General features: G+C 37.1%; 1 protein-coding gene across 1 annotated transcript in view; it reads left to right on the forward strand.

The window, feature by feature from the left end:
• Positions 1 to 15,960, forward strand: part of ARFGEF1 (ADP ribosylation factor guanine nucleotide exchange factor 1) — an 86,297-nt gene that overhangs the window by 25,464 nt on the left and 44,873 nt on the right. The window contains exons 2-7 of the mRNA XM_063392888.1: positions 1,086 to 1,116; positions 4,973 to 5,129; positions 6,194 to 6,340; positions 13,660 to 13,839; positions 14,548 to 14,821; positions 15,314 to 15,427. Coding sequence (XP_063248958.1) covers positions 1,086 to 1,116; positions 4,973 to 5,129; positions 6,194 to 6,340; positions 13,660 to 13,839; positions 14,548 to 14,821; positions 15,314 to 15,427 — 903 coding nt within the window. The remainder of the gene's footprint in view (positions 1 to 1,085; positions 1,117 to 4,972; positions 5,130 to 6,193; positions 6,341 to 13,659; positions 13,840 to 14,547; positions 14,822 to 15,313; positions 15,428 to 15,960) is intronic.

The raw sequence follows: 15,960 nt of genomic DNA on the forward strand, positions 1-15,960 counted from the left end.
AGAACCTGTGTTAGGTAAGTGAATCAGTGTGACCATGTGAAATGGTAAATGAAGGACAGAGTGCAGACAAAGTGTGCTTTTGCTGCATGGGAGCTTGGTTAGAAAGATTAAGTTGGTGTGCTTTTTGTTAGAATCAATCCATGCCACTAGTTCAAGGCCTATACACAAAAATCAAAGTGTTTGGTTTAGTTGATTATAGTTTTGCTTGTTTGAGCAGGACTTGATATTGGAATAGATTTCCTGAGATTTCTTAAAACAGACACACACATTCATTCTTGATCCTGTAGTGTTTATTTCAAGTATTGCTGCAGCACTGGAAAACCTAGACTTTCTGAAATTCCCTATGATTTAAGCATGCAAAATGACTAGAGAATAGACAAGACTAGTCTTGAATCAAAGATGTTTCCTAAAATTAGTTCCAATAATTTAAAGTTATTTTGAAAATGTTTTTGTTAAAAATTGCTGAAAATGTCTGCCAAAAGCATTCAACTAGTTGTTATTCTCTTATAATGTATTTTAAAATAGTATGAAATAGAGGTGCTACAGACTTTTTTCCTCTCCCTTAGTCATTACTGTGGTACCTAACACTGTTGAAAACCAAGGGTGATAATTGATGATTCAGATTTCATGTAAGAACTAGCAGTGGTGGATTGTTTGGTTGTCTTTCTGTGTAATCTGTATTTATCAAGAAGTATATATTTTACATCCTTTATGGGTAAATTAATAGTAGAAAAATATTTGTATTTTCCTTATTATTTCTATATACGCCAGCTGTGAAAAGAGCTGGCCACTGTCTTCACAGAAGCATTCCAGGGATGTAATGTTTAGCTGGCTATACTGGATGCAAATTTAAGCATCCAATTTTGAATATAGATTTGCAAAGTAATTGAGATACAGTTTGCAGTCAATGCAGGTGGAGAGTAGAGGTACTTACAAAACTGTAAACATGTATTTTCTGTTTTATAATAATCTTGGTTTCAAATGTTTGCCTAAATAGTTTTGCTTTTCAGTAGTATTCTGTTATGTATTTTATATATGTGCTTATGATACCATTTCTATAACTGTGCCTTTGTTTCATTTTACAGAGGAAATAAAGGCTGAAACAGAAAAGCAAAGGTATGTGATAGTTCATTGTATTAAGTGGTAGTGCTTTTAACATATTAAAATATGTACTATACTTATTTTGTGGGGGGAGTATGGGCTTTCTGAAAAGCATTTTCAACATATTTTGGGCGGTTGGTGGTATCTGGAAATGTACAGATAGTGCTGCTTTATGTGACTGGCTGTTCTGGTGCAAGGCACAGGGCTTGGGAGAAGCAGCAGAAGGTACTTAGAGTGAGCAGGGTGGTACTGTCTGGCCAGGAAGCACAGGAAATATGGGTCAAAGTAGGAAAAGTCTCTGTGGATGGCTCAGAAATGTCTTTCAGTGTATTGGTGGAAGAGCCTTGAAGTAGATTCAGAGAAGAAGGAAGAATGCACATAAAAGACTCGAAGTGAGTGATCAAGGGGAGGAGAGTGGGGTGAGGAAGTGGGAGTGAGCAGAGAAAAGTAATGTAACTGGCAAAGATAGTATCTGGAAAGGACATTGTTAGGGAATAGGTGTAGATTTGTGAAGGCAATTCTTTTACAAGTGAAGATAAAACCAAAAATTGCCATTCAGCAGTCTCTTACTGTCAAGAACTTCTAAGTATTGCAAAACTGTGGGATCTGTCATTGGTATTCCGTGTTCCACAGGATCGTCTTTGTTCCTGACTCTGAGTCAGGGCCATGTGGTGAAGACTGTTCATAACACTTGTTGAAAGAATTGAATCAGTGGGTGAAACAGGATGAAAGTGTTCCTAGGCAGCTGGGTGCTGCTTGGGCATCTCTGTTCTGCCTATAACTGGGTTTCGGTATTGGGCCAACCATTTAAACCACAGCTGTCAAAGTTGGATGCTAATGATGTCTGCTTCATCTCCTGGATATTTAAGCAGAAATCTACAATTTTGGTTTGGAAAATAGAATCACTTCCAGCGGGAATAAAGTCAGAGTGAACTTTGCTTCAGAAGATGTAAAGGAAAACCTAATATCAGCTATGCTGAAAAATTTAGTCTTGCAGCTTATCGAATTGGGCACATAAAACTTAGTGGGTGCATCTGGTTGAGACTGTGCTTTGCTTTCCAACAGCAAAATGAAGTCAATACAATGAGCTCATAGTAAGACTGTAAAAATAAATTTAATATTTATGTCGTGTTTAGAAAATGTTGCATCCAGCACTAGAAGATTGTCTCAGACAGAAAGTAATAATGTGAATTTATAATTGATTTTTTCTTAGAGTGGTATAAATAAAGCAGAAGTCCACATTGTGAAGCATGATAAGAAAAAATGCTTTGTGTTAAATATTCAGTGAAAGATATTTGTTCTAGGCTCTGTATAAGGAAAAGTAATAACCGGTCCTGTAGTTAAATACCATACTAAAACTAATGAGACCACAGAATTGAAATCATTTATATAAATGTGGTTGAGCCATTTCTGAACTTCAGGTGCAAGATTTCCGCCCTATCAATGTCTGAAGTTGTGATTTTTTGGAGGGTAGAATGTGTATGTCTTCCTATAGGCATTTTCTGAATAGATTTTGGGTTCTTTGGTGCTATCTTTGACAGTAGCCTTTTACTGCTGTGAAAGCTTTGCTGGAATTGGAAATTGTGAATGGACTTCTCTGTTTTTACTGTAGAGTCAAATTGTTTAGATGCAGTAGAAAATACTGTTTTTCTGGGCCCTAGAACAGAATAGAGAACCTTCTTAGTCTATTAAATTATTTTGAAGTTCTTATTTCTGTAATTGAGATTCAAATACCCTAATAAGGGATTTCTAATGATGTATCTTTATATTTTTCCTGTCCCTCTTCAAGGTAACTGATCTCAGTTAACCTGGAATAAACTGAAGACGAGCTCATTTTTACTTTTCCAGAAATTCTGCATGGAAAACAGCTCCTTTTGTTCTGTTATTTGTTTTTTAAACAGAACTGGTACTTGGTAGTGGGGTGGAGGGGAAGTGAATAGAAAAGTGCAAGCTGATTTATGTAACTGTTACACAGCAAATGCAGCCAAAATAATTTTCCAAATACATTGTTTGATACATACCTTAGCCTTTCTCTATGGCTAATACATAAATATCAGCATATTTCATAATTCCCATGCTTTGTAGATGCCTTGGGGAAGAAAGTTTTCAGAGTAGTTTCTGGGCTTAGAAGCAATTCACTGACATTAAGAAGAAAAGTCCTATTGAGTTTTCTTCTCCCTGTTATCCCCTTCCCTTACATTATCAGCAGTGTGATGAGCTTAACAAGTTGCTTTTCCAGAGACAAATGTGCATCACCTTCCATATTTAATATCTTGCCTATTTTAAAATAGCTTTCAATTAAGAAACACTCCAGGCTTACACAGTAGCTTGCTGTGGCATGGGTTCTTCATTTTGGGCATTTCACCATGGCATGCTCCTTGTTTTGAACAATTCTGGATTTATTTCCAGAGTGCTCTTTTTAACTTAATTTTAATGGTTTCAGTGGACATAATCACTAGATGAGGAACAGTCTTGTCATAAGACATAAGCAACAGATAACTGCCCTTTCACTCCTCAGAGGAAAGCTTTTATAGGAATATCAGAGAGATTCAAGAACATAGAAGAATCATGTACTTCCTCTGCAACTTATCTAATTAGGGTGTTGTTCAAAAGAGCTCTACTTCCAGCAAAACAGTACAGGGCAATAAATAAAGTTATGCATCCAACATAAAAAACAAACCTCTGCTTTTCTTCAGGAAAAGAATGTGTAGGGATAGATTCTTAAGCCTTCAAAAGAGATGTAGTCAGTAAAAAGTAGTATCTTAGTACTAATTACTCACTTTTAAGACTTAGAATTTGGGTGCCCTTTTTAAGCAACTTAAACAAGATCTGTTTGAATGTGGTGACAGATATCATCTCAAGGACAATCCAGCGTGCTCCTTGGAAAGGTGAAACTATTTTCTATTGATTAGTTTAAGGCCACTCCATAACGCGTTGGACTGCAATCATGCTTTGGATTTATTATAAACTCTTGGCAGTTCATTATTCTACTTAGGGAACATGAAATTGAATGCATTCCTTTAAGCATCTTTTTTAATTAGCAACATGCATAGGAGCTGTATTTGACTGCAGTTGTTCTGCCAAGATCTATTTGAGTTACTGCAAGAATTCTGTAAGCATTCACTACAGAATATGACATTTTGCACTTTTTTTTAATACTGCTTTTCAAGCCTGTGTATGACAGTGTCATTTACCTTTTATCTAAAGGTGCCTGTGTATGCACAAAAAAGCTTGGGAATGCTTTATATAAAGGTGATGAGTTATTTTGTGAAATGAAAATTCTGAATGTCTTGCTTTAAGCCAAAGTCAAACTGTATTGATGCACTCAAATTAATGAAAAATGACCCATTCCTAGTTATCCTTTTGTGATAAGTATTAATGAGCATGATCTTTTTAAAGGTGCTATAATCAGTAAAACTTCAACGGCTCATAATTTTCTTGATTTTGTACAGTTAAGTCATTTCAGATAATTTACCCAAGTGAGATATGTTGGCAACCATTCAACTCTTGACTTCAGTGGTGTTACCTGAAGCAGAGATTAAGATAAAGGTTCACCTTGTTTTGTTCTGTTAGTTTGTTGCTTTTGCCAGTCTAGTAAGGGGAACCCTGTGGTATTTGAGAGGAAGAAAGTCAGTCTGCTTCCAAACCAGCAGGTACCACTGGATATCCCCTTGGTGTGCAAGTGGGTCAATTTGCCTGGTCCACAAAGGAACCAGGAAGTGTAAAAGGTGTTAAAAATACTATACATATTACTATTGTTAGAAGCTTGTTTTTCCTAATGTTAATTTGATACTTTATTTCATTCATAAAGACTGTTGTGGTCAGAATGATTTGTGTGATCACAGCATTCTAACACAGTCATTCTCTTTAGTCCCCCTCATGGAGAAGCCAAGTCTGGTTCAAGCACTCTTCCACCTGTGAAGTCAAAGACAAGCTTCATTGAAGCGGACAAATACTTCCTACCATTTGAATTGGCATGCCAGTCCAAGTGCCCCAGGATTGTCAGTACATCTCTAGATTGTTTACAGGTCTGTATGAAGATGAGTTTTAACTATCAACTGTGAAGTCCTGTTGCTTTGGAGGGGGACTACAGTTACATGTACTAAATAATGTCGTAGGGTTTTATTTGATTATTACACTGTTTTACTTGATTGCACGCACAACCAAATAGAATGTCTTTCTCACAAAAGATGAGTGTATGCTTTATTTATTTATGTAGTGAATGTGTGTGTTTCTTTGTGTATACATGTTTTAGCACAGTTAACTGTTTGGGTTATTGTGTATAGCTACCTATTTTCATGTGTTTAAATGTATATTGAGCTAACACACCAGTATAGCGTTAGCAAATTCATTTTATGCTATTTATAAGTGCAGTAAAATATTTTCAATTTGAGATGTCTGTTCTCTCAAAGCTGTTGAGAATTCTGTAATGTTCAAAAGAAATTCTGCAGCGTTGTATTTAGCCATTCACTCCTCCAGAGCAGCCCAGCAGTGAACTCAGTTTACAGTCACAGGCAGGTGTGCCTGGCCTGCTCTCGTACCATGATGCTACTCTGTGTAGCATAGGGATTTACAAATACTCTTGTGCCTAAAGTGTTCAGAAGAGGATTTTGCTAATTTTGTATTGAATTCCACTTTTAAGTATTGAAGACATAGGGAAAGCAAAGGATACTAGAACACTTAAAACCATAAGAAACACTAAAAAACAGAACACTAGCTAGTAGCTCAAAGAAAAAGCATTCGCAGATGGTTTATCTGGTATAAAAAACAGCAGTGTGTTGACTACGTATGAAGACTTATGTGATGTTAGTTTTTAGAATCCTGTTTGTTTTAAAACATAAACGAATGGACAAAACCTTTGATGTTAAACTTGCAGACAAACTTTGTATAGCAGGTGCTGAGTGAAAATTGAATAAATCCAGAGGATATGTAAAAAAATCTATGATGTTTTATGATACATGGGGTAAAAGGTACTGTTTTAATTACTCTGTGCAAGTTAGAACTGTTAAATGAATTTATTTATTATAGCAAAAAAAGGCTTAATTTTTTAAAGCTCTTATTTACATGTCTGGTTTTTTTTTCTTCTCTCCAGAAACTTATAGCATATGGGCACTTGACAGGGAATGCTCCAGACAGTACAGCTCCAGGAAAAAAGCTAATTGATAGAATTATCGAGACAATATGTGGCTGTTTTCAAGGCCCTCAAACAGACGAAGGGGTTCAGCTACAAATAATAAAGGTAACATATTTAATCCTTCCTATTCGTAGTGGTGGCAGCAGGAAGACATTCTTGATGTCAGAGTTCAAAAGCAGAAGTGCTTAATTTGTAAGTGTCATGGTAGTGTTAAAATGTTTTCTTCATCCTGTTTCTTGGAGATGGAAACTCCCTATCTTGTGCCATTACCCTAACTTCTCCCACTGCATTTTGAGTGAACTCGTGGTTGTGGACTCAAGTCTTATACATAGACCACTGGGTGAAATTCATTCGCAGCAGACCTGTGGAGTCTCTAATTCTGAGGAATTAATGTCAAACAATCCTCCACTCCCAGTGGGGAAAGTGGTAATTAAGCAGTAGATTTTAAAATCCGTTATGGAATTCGTTGATGAAGGCAATTAGACCTGGCAGTTGGACATTACCATGGTAGCTTTATCCTGCTGTGTCATACACTTTTGCTTGAAGAAGGTCCAGGGTTTGTTTCCACAGCTTATATAAATATTGCATGTGGAGTTTGTACAAATGTTTCTGGGGAACCTGTTTTCTGATTGCAGCCATTAATTATTGGTATTTGTTTCAGGAAATTACTATGCCAAGTACTAGAATTTAGCTGTCTAGTGGAAATGCTGTACCTTGTTCCTGTAACAGCAGTCTTTGAATAGCTGCAATTGTGAACAGTGAAAAATGCAATTGAAGTTAGTTACGAGAAATGGAGTGTTTTTTACCTCATAATCTTATGTATATGTATCCTGAGGCATTTCTTGCAGATGGTACTTACTTGTATTAATGCAAAGAATGGTGTTTGTTATTCTCCTTTTCATATCTCAAACCTTCCCTGTTCTGGTTTGGACTTCTCCAGCAAATAGTTGTTACTATTGTTGGTTCATGCTGCTGTTTTCTAGATCTGTTGTGTTGTTTTGCCTGAGCATTTAAGATGTTTTTCATCCTGCAAAGGGAAGTTTTTATTGATTTAAACTTTCAGTGGCTGAAGCTATTATAACTCTCTCACATTCTAATACTCTCTCTCTGAATGCTTTCTTATTCTAGTCCTCCCCACCTGAAGGGGCTTTAAGAGCTAATACTACTTCTATTCAGAAGATTTGAGAAAGTAAATTCTTCAACAATTGTAAAATGCTTTAAGTGTGTTACACTCATTTTGTGCCTTAATTTTTTTACTGCTTAGGTGTAGCCATGTTAGAAACAACTGGGAAAGTGGAGGGTACTGTTTTTTGACTTTGGCTCCATCTTTGCCCAGTACACTGAACACCATAAAAAGCTTGAAATTTTTAATTAACCTTGGCAAAGACCAGAACTTTTGACTTTGGAAGAATATGAAACTGCTAAGTCAGTCATATTCTCTCAGACCTCATAACTCTTCAGTTCTGAGATGAATGTGGACCCTGTTTCTCCAGTATGATTTGAAGGATGGATCATATACCTTCTTAGACTCTTCTGTGGTTCTGGTGATGAGTATGTTGTCTGGAGAATTTTAATTCCATCAGGGAGATAGAAGGCAGCGGACCTGGATCTCCCGTTTTTTTGTGCTGGTGATCCCAGGCTGTTACCCACAACATAAGCAACACTCCCACAGGGCAGCTGCTTCACCAACACCACAGTGAAAGCTGAGAACTTTGATCACTTGGACGCCTTCCTCTCTGGAGGATTGTCTTGGTTCTGCATGCAGAATGGGTGGCCCTTACATAGTGTGCTGCCCTCACTTTGGGATCTGGCAGCCATCATGGGGTAAGGGTTAACACGCAGTTGTTTCCTAGTTACTGGGTGGCTTTACAGGGGTGGAGTCATCTTAAGCCAATTCCCAACTACCAGAGCCACTTAGACATTCTGAAAATACCTTTCTGCTGACTACCAAGGAAATAATCTTGCTGACACCAAGAAGTATAATTTGTCTTTTTTTAGTTATCTAAGCTTTGGAGTCACGTCCTGCAGTAGTTTTGATGGAGGCTAGTTTAACTTTGCTGTTCCTATCGCTTGCATGTTCGCTTCTTGTCTCTGTAATGTCCTTGTTCTTCATCTACAGACTCTGTGATAAACCAGACTGGGAAATTGGCCTTTTCCTTCCTTTCCCTTGTAGTTTAGTTTGATTTGGTGTAATTCTGATGTGAAGCCACACAACTTTCTTGTGTGATTGTTGTGGTGGGAATTGTTGTGGCAGAAACAACACAAGTAATTAGACTGTTGATGGAATTAAAAGTGGTTTATTCAAATTGTTTGAAATAACTTCCCTTGATTGAATCTTTCTGCCTCCAGGCATGCCTTCCTACGGCTGCTGTGGCATTTGTGGTGTGTGAGTGCAGACTTGCATTGACAGTTGCAGAGGTCTTACTTGAAGTTCTGTTTACATTTCTTCTGGCCTTTTGGTGCCTGAAGAACTAAAACTATGGCAAACCTTTGGGTTTTGTTTGGTTTTGTTTGTTTGTTTGGAGTTTTTTTGGTTTTTGGGGTTTTTTAATCTGTAAAGGAAGAATAGGGATGAGGAGGCAGGATGGAACATGATATCAACTATTTACAGTTATGTTTTCTCTCCTTGGTTTGGCATATGGAAAGTATATGCTATTATCTATGTACTTTTACAGCTTAACTTATTAATGTTTGGCAGAGAAAGATTGTTGTGTGTGTGTAATAGCTGTAATCTGAAAAGTTAAGTGTTATTTAGTGACCTTTTTTTAGTGACACTTAAATTCAAAAATTATTTATCTGTGAAGGTTATTTAATGTATTTGTTGTTTTGTGGTTTAAGGAGTTGAGTTTCCTGTGTTTTTTCGAAAGTCAGTCCATACTAGCACATTGTTTTGTGACAAATAAATGTTTGGACTTGAAGTTAACTTAAAAAATATTGTTATTGAAAGGAATCCTGTAGACCCTCTCAAAGGAAACAGAATTATGTGGTTCTAGTAACTAATTCACGCTAGAGAGAGGAGCTAGGGATACTGTGTCTTACGTGCTGTTCCAAGTACTTGAGAGTTTCTAGGCAACTGAATTACGAAATTAAGACAAAGTAAGCCCATGCTGATCAGTTGACAGCTGTGTCATAAATCTTCCACAGATAAAATGATCAGAGTTGGCTGAGAGGAAGAAAAAACTGACCCTGAGTTGAAAGTTTTTCTCCTGGTTATAGCCACATTATTTTGCTGTAACTGACTGCTGTTCTTATAGAATATTCAATGTGAGAGGAGTCAAAAGGTTAGAGTTATAGATGGATGCTGGATGTTTTTAGTAGAGGATTATTGCTAATTTAGTTTACTTTTAAAATTACCTTCATTTTGCCTCTCAAAGTATACTTCCTGAACTATTCTAATGCATTTGTTTTAAATAATAGAAAATTCGCTTGGCAAACATGATTCAGGCTAAAGGAAAAAATACTGTAGGTGTCACACAGAGATATGATAATCTGTAACTCAGGAATTTATCCTGGAGATTTTTCTCCTTTCCCAAAGCCATCCAATGGTTATTTATAAAAACTAATAAGCTTTATTTATAATGAGTAGGTGGCAGCACGGAATGGTAGAGTCTTTCCAAACACAGAACAATAAGTATGAAGGACTGGAGGGAAGGCATAGGGAAGCAAACTCAGTCAGGATGGTAGCCAGTAGTTTCAGGGCAAGGAAGGCTTGTTGGCTGTTGGTATTTTTGCAGGCTTTGTGACTGCCGTGGTTTGCAAAGGCTGGTGTCTGCTAAAGAAGATAGGAGCCCCGCACTGAATTACTGTAATTCTGAAATTAAGGAGCTCTCAGACAAAGTTATGGGAATAGGAATAACAGTTCTTTATTAGGAAAATTAAAACAAAAATGCGGTAGTACAAAAAGACCCAAACCAACAAAAACACTGCGGGAGTCAGAATACAACCTTGACACCCTGTTGTCAGGGTGTTGATAGCAGTCCAATTAAAACCATGGCTGCAGCCCTTCTAGAATGACAGATATGGTTCTTTTGAAGCAATGGTCCGGTAGAAAGGTGTAGTTTTCCTCTGAAGGTCTGTCCAGTGGTGGTGTACATGGGTCCAGTCTTCCTCTGGGAATCCAGTGCAAACAGGCTGCTCTGGTGTTCTGAATCTCAGATTTTATCCAGGTAGGAATGCTTGGCTCCTCCCGCTGGGTGGACATCTCACAATGGGATGATGTAATTTTATCAGTCATGCAGTGAGCTTTAATGGCCCATTTACAGAAGATATCCCCTCTGGAGTTACAAGGGATAAGTCATGGAAGAGACAAAGAACACTGCTCTACCTGGCCTTAACGGATGGTAATAGAATATACATAAACTCTTGCTCCATCTTGCATTGCAACCCAAGACAGTGACAAGGAAAGCTTTTGTGGAAGGACCTGAGAGAGAATGAGATGGTGCTAACCTTTTTCAAAGGTTTCCTTCTGTTTCTGAAGAGCAGCAAAGGGGAGGAGTAAATAGACTTTTTTTTTCTTTCCTTCATTTCTTAGTTCACAGTGAACATACTGTGGAAACAGATGAACTAAGTGTGACCAGAAGGAGTGGGAACTCAATTGCAAAAGGCATTGAGCTTTACATGGTATAAAAGAGCAACAACGTAATGCTGTGACTCCATAGGAGTAGCTTGCTGTTCTGACCTCTGCAGAGAGCCATATTTCTGTCCAGGCTTTGCTCCCAGACTCTTCACTTACCCCATCCCTTGTTCTAGCAAGCATTTAATACTCTGCATCTACTGAAATCACTTCTAAACCAAACAAAACCCCAAAACTGAACACTAGAGAACCACTCGAGGGTGCTTTTGTTTTCTGTGATTTTTACTTGCATTGATGAGTTGCTGTTAAAATAGCACAGGTAGCTTCATGCTCTCGACCTGTTGCAAAGTAAGATTAAGAGTGTGGCTGTGAGAAAGGCAGAGCTTTTGTTAGTCCATCTCTCAAGGACGTGTTATGTAGCAGTTTCAGATTTTGAGTAATCCTACTTCACTGGGGGCTGAAGTGATTGTCCTCTACTCATCTGTCGCCCCTCTCTTCTTCTCATGTTGGACATAGTAGTTGCTTAATCACAGAGTAAAGGGGAGTGACATGGAGAAAAGTACTAAAATGAGAAAGGAAAGGTTTATTTTTCTAACGTGTGAGTTCACAAGGGTTTCAGAGGAGCAGTACTGCCACTCCGGATCATAACGTGTGGTTTCTCAGGGTTAGCTGTCATGCCATTGTGATAATGATATCCTCTTCTGTGACAGAGAATCAGGTGATGTTGTCTAGGGCATATCATCAAATTGAGCCCTAAATGGAAGCTGTCAAGAGGGAAGGTTGTTCAGAAATACTTCCTGTCCTGCATTTGTTCTTGTATTTCTACTGGATTGGCATACTAGTGGAAGAGAAATGGCTCTGAGATGTGAAGCTAGAATGACTAATAATTAGCCTGAGGATGACTCTAAATTGTAAGGAAGATGGAAGATATTAGCAAGAGATCAAAGCTAAAAATGCTTATCAGTTTGCATATGTGTATGGTAGTCATTAAGATTTGTATCTAGTGCCTGGGAAGGAAAGAAACCCAAAGTGACTATCACGAGCTCTGTAAATTCTTGTACTGTTTGATATCAGCAGGAAGATGCCCTGTAGAAAGACTGATTCCTCAGGCTGCACGGAAAATACTATTCAGTGAATTTGGATTAATATATTAAGGAGGTATGTCTCAGTGTTTTAAGCATTTCTTTGCCTCCACACCTCTAATCAAGTGGTGTGAAAAGAACCAGGCTCTACTATTCATAACAAGCATCCTGAAAAAAACTTACGAAATTCAAGCTGTTAAAGCCAATTAAAACAAAACAGCACGTAGTCTATCTGTAGCCTTGTCACCTTTCTCTACTAGCTGGCTCTACTTTCTATTATTAAAAATTGAGGCAAAAAAACATCATAAGACTTCACTGAACTGAGATAGAAATTAAAATTGAATTTTCAGATATCAGCTTCTAAACTCATCCAAATTTAAGAAGGAGACAGAAGGTGAAACGAAGGACTAACTTTATGAATAACATCACTAGAACCAGAGATGGAGACTGGATTCCTCTGCACCTTTCATTAGAGTCCTAAGTGCTAGGCTGCAAGAGACCTTGTCTTCCAAGTGAAAAGCTGTGGGTGGTTCTTAAACTGGTGTATTAAGTGTCTATGTGTACATGTGTCATTGTACATTTGTAAAGTATTTGTAACTGAGTGAAAGAAATATTAACTAAATCTAAATATGTACTGTATTTGGTCCAGACAGACGTGATTTGGAAAAAATAGCTGTTCATGGCTGGGATCCACTTGTTCAGCTTGTTTTCAAGAGTGACTGATTTTACTTTTTAAGGGGCTTGAGTGAGTGATGGGTACTATTTCTCCACTTGGTGACTGTGAATAGAAGTTCTGACAATCAGTCAGTAAGAGATGTGAGGTGTGGTTTGATTAGTAAGTTACTCAACGCTTGAAATAACTTCTGTTTTTAACTGTGATAAATTTTAAAAAGTAGGACCTTTTGAGTGCTTCCAGTTCTTTCTTTCTTTCTTACCTTGAACATCCCATTAAATGATAACTGTCAAAGTTTTTAATGTTCAAAATTCCCTCATTCCTTCTACTGGATTACAGTGATGAATATAAACTGTTGCAGACCAGGCTCTTCCCATTTCCTGCCACTGTCCAACACACATCTCTGACAATGTTTTCAGACTCTGTCCTCAGGTTTCATCTGCTTCTATTTCTGCCCTCTAGCCCAGCCTGCCTCTGCCTCACATAATGATAATTTGTTCCTCTGTTATCTGATCTTTGAGAGGCGTATGTGCTTTTTTTTTTAAGGGAACTGGATATTAGCGCAAATAGGAAGAAATAAGTGAATTTCTAGATGGAGGGCAACACAATTTTCTAGCATATACCAAAAAAAAGCTGTTATAAAGGGCAGTTGTCTTAGTGTATCTGTCTAATATCATACTCAGTCTTTGTTCATCACATTTACATTTATTTCTAAAACAACTTCTGGACCCTTTGGCTTCCCTTCCAGGCTTTAACAGGTAGTCTGTTCCTATTTTGTGTCTAGAAAATTTGAAGATGACTTCTATTATCTATCTGCTTTTCTGATGGTTCCATTGGTTACTTCTTGTTGTTACATGCTATGAAACATGTAATTCTTAGATATGTTGATTAAAAACACTCAGGTAAATTAAACTGGTAAATATGATTTTCCAATATGGCTACAAGGGTATATGGGAAAACATAATTAAATTGCTGTTCAAGATATGTATTTAGATATGTTGTAGAAGTAATCCAGTTTTGGTATTTATTGATTTGCAGACTTTTTGATTGATAGAAGTTTTGACTGGTAAATGTATATATGTGTGTATTTATTTAGGCTTTGCTCACTGCAGTAACATCTCAACACATAGAAATCCACGAAGGAACAGTACTACAGGCTGTAAGAACATGTTACAATATCTACCTAGCAAGCAAAAATCTTATAAATCAAACTACAGCCAAGGCCACTCTAACACAAATGCTGAATGTCATTTTTGCACGTATGGAAAATCAAGCAGTGAGTATCTCAGTATCTTCATCTGGAAACTACCTCCTGAAAGCAAACCACCTTGAGAGATTTGTTGCATCATTATTAATGCTTTTTGGGTTTTCTAACTTGGGTACTTGAGGAAAAAATCTGGTATCTGATATTTTTCTTCTTGTGAATTGCACTCTGAAATAGTTGGAAAATAAGGAGTTTGAGAGTGGGGGTGGTGTACAGTTTTTAAACTTCTCATAGTGGTCTGCTATATTTAGTAGATATATTTACCTCAAAGAATATCTTGGTTTGGATTGACTTTACATGTTGTCATAATCTGTTAGAAAAGTCACAGAAATTCTTCCCTTAGTGGGGATTCCAGAACAAGGGACCACAAAAAAATGTTTGCCCTGATGTTTTTCCAAGCATTCCTTGTTTATTGTCATATCTATTCCCTGAGCTTCCTTAGAAGGCAGGCAGACAACTCTTAGCTCTATGGTTTAAGTAATGTAGTCATCCCTTCCTTGACAGTGAAGGTATGAATTATCTGCCTGGTTGGGAAGCAGCCCTCTTGCAGTGGATTTTCCCATGATACTGAAATTATTTATCATTAAACAAAGATGCATTTTCTTAAACTATTACTGTGTAGGCAGAGACAATAGAAATGTCATCTTTATAAAATAATGCATGTATCTTATTGTTTTATTTTGATAGTGAACTTCTTGTGTGTTTGCAATGCTTTTGTAGCTTCAGGAAGCCAAACAGATGGAAAAGGAAAGACACAGACAGCAACATCATCTCCAGCAGTCTCCAGTGAGCCATCATGAGCCTGAATCACCTCAGTTGAGACATATTCCAGCACAGGCTGATCAGCTGTCCAAAGACCATGAGAGAGAGCTTGACCACAGCACAAATGATGTGGACAAGAACCTTCAAGAAGATATTGAGGCAGAAAATGGATCTGACATTTCTAGTGCTGAAAATGAACAGACAGAAGCTGACCAAGCCACAGCAGCAGAAAGTAATCAGTGTGTATTTCTGTTTGATGGAGGGAGGGAAAAGGCCTGTGAAAAGAAAGGCTTGAGGACTGTCTTTTTTCTCTCTCACAATTCTGGAGTTAGGCATAAGTTTTCAAGTAGTTGTCTAATGCAAAATGCCCATTTGTCCTTGTTACCACTGTCCATTAAGAGCATCCTGCACTCCATAGGAGTCTGTATCAAAAATTCCTTTTTGCATCTGTGTAATATTGTGAAAGTTTTTGAGAATAACATCTCAAAACTCTTAAATTTAGAGTGATTTAATGTCTATTAAGATACAAAATGGATGTTTTGTTGGCATAGACCCGTAGATTAATTGCCATTTACAGGTTAACCACTGGAATTCTTACATTCTGCAAATACCTGTTTTTGAAGCATCCAAGCATTTATTCTGAAATGCTAAGTGCAAGCGAAATACCTTCTTAATTTTGAAGTTTCTCATTCATACTTGTTTGTGTTTGTTTTTCTTTATAAAGATCTTTCTAAAGCTGATGGAGGAACATATGATGGTGAAAGCAATGAGTGTGAAGAGAAGGCACAAGAAATTGTAGAAAGTATTGTGCAGGAAATGGTGAACATAGTAGTTGGAGGTATTCTATTAATAACTGTCTAGTCAATAGCAACTGTGGTCTAGTTCTTGACCTTAAGAATTATTTTACCACTTTCAAATCTTGTAGTAAAATTTATCATCATTTAAATATGACTTACATGGTAAAGAAGACAATTGTGCTGTCAGACTTCAGCTGTGCATTATGTAACAGTAAAATGGATGGGATTTCATACATTGACTTACACTCTTTATATTGAAGACTAATGTTCTTTTAAAATACAAATTCTCGGTGGTTTTTTGTTTTTGTTTGTTTAATTATTATTTTATTTTGTTTTTATATGAACACTTCAGAAATGGGTCCCTCTCTGTAGTAGCCTCACCGTGTCTCATTACATTTTTCAATTTGTTGTAAATTGTTTATTAGACTAGTGAGTGATGTCCCATACTGCTTGGAAACTTGGTAGAGTGGTGACCCTGACAATGTGAAGTTATAAGTAAATTTCTTACTGTATTTTTCATTAGTGAGAATTAAGAATATTTACAATTTTTATAGTTCTGTTAATACCATGTAAA

This window comes from Prinia subflava, chromosome 1, assembly GCF_021018805.1.
Source record: "Prinia subflava isolate CZ2003 ecotype Zambia chromosome 1, Cam_Psub_1.2, whole genome shotgun sequence".
NCBI classification, from domain to species: Eukaryota; Metazoa; Chordata; class Aves; order Passeriformes; family Cisticolidae; genus Prinia; species Prinia subflava.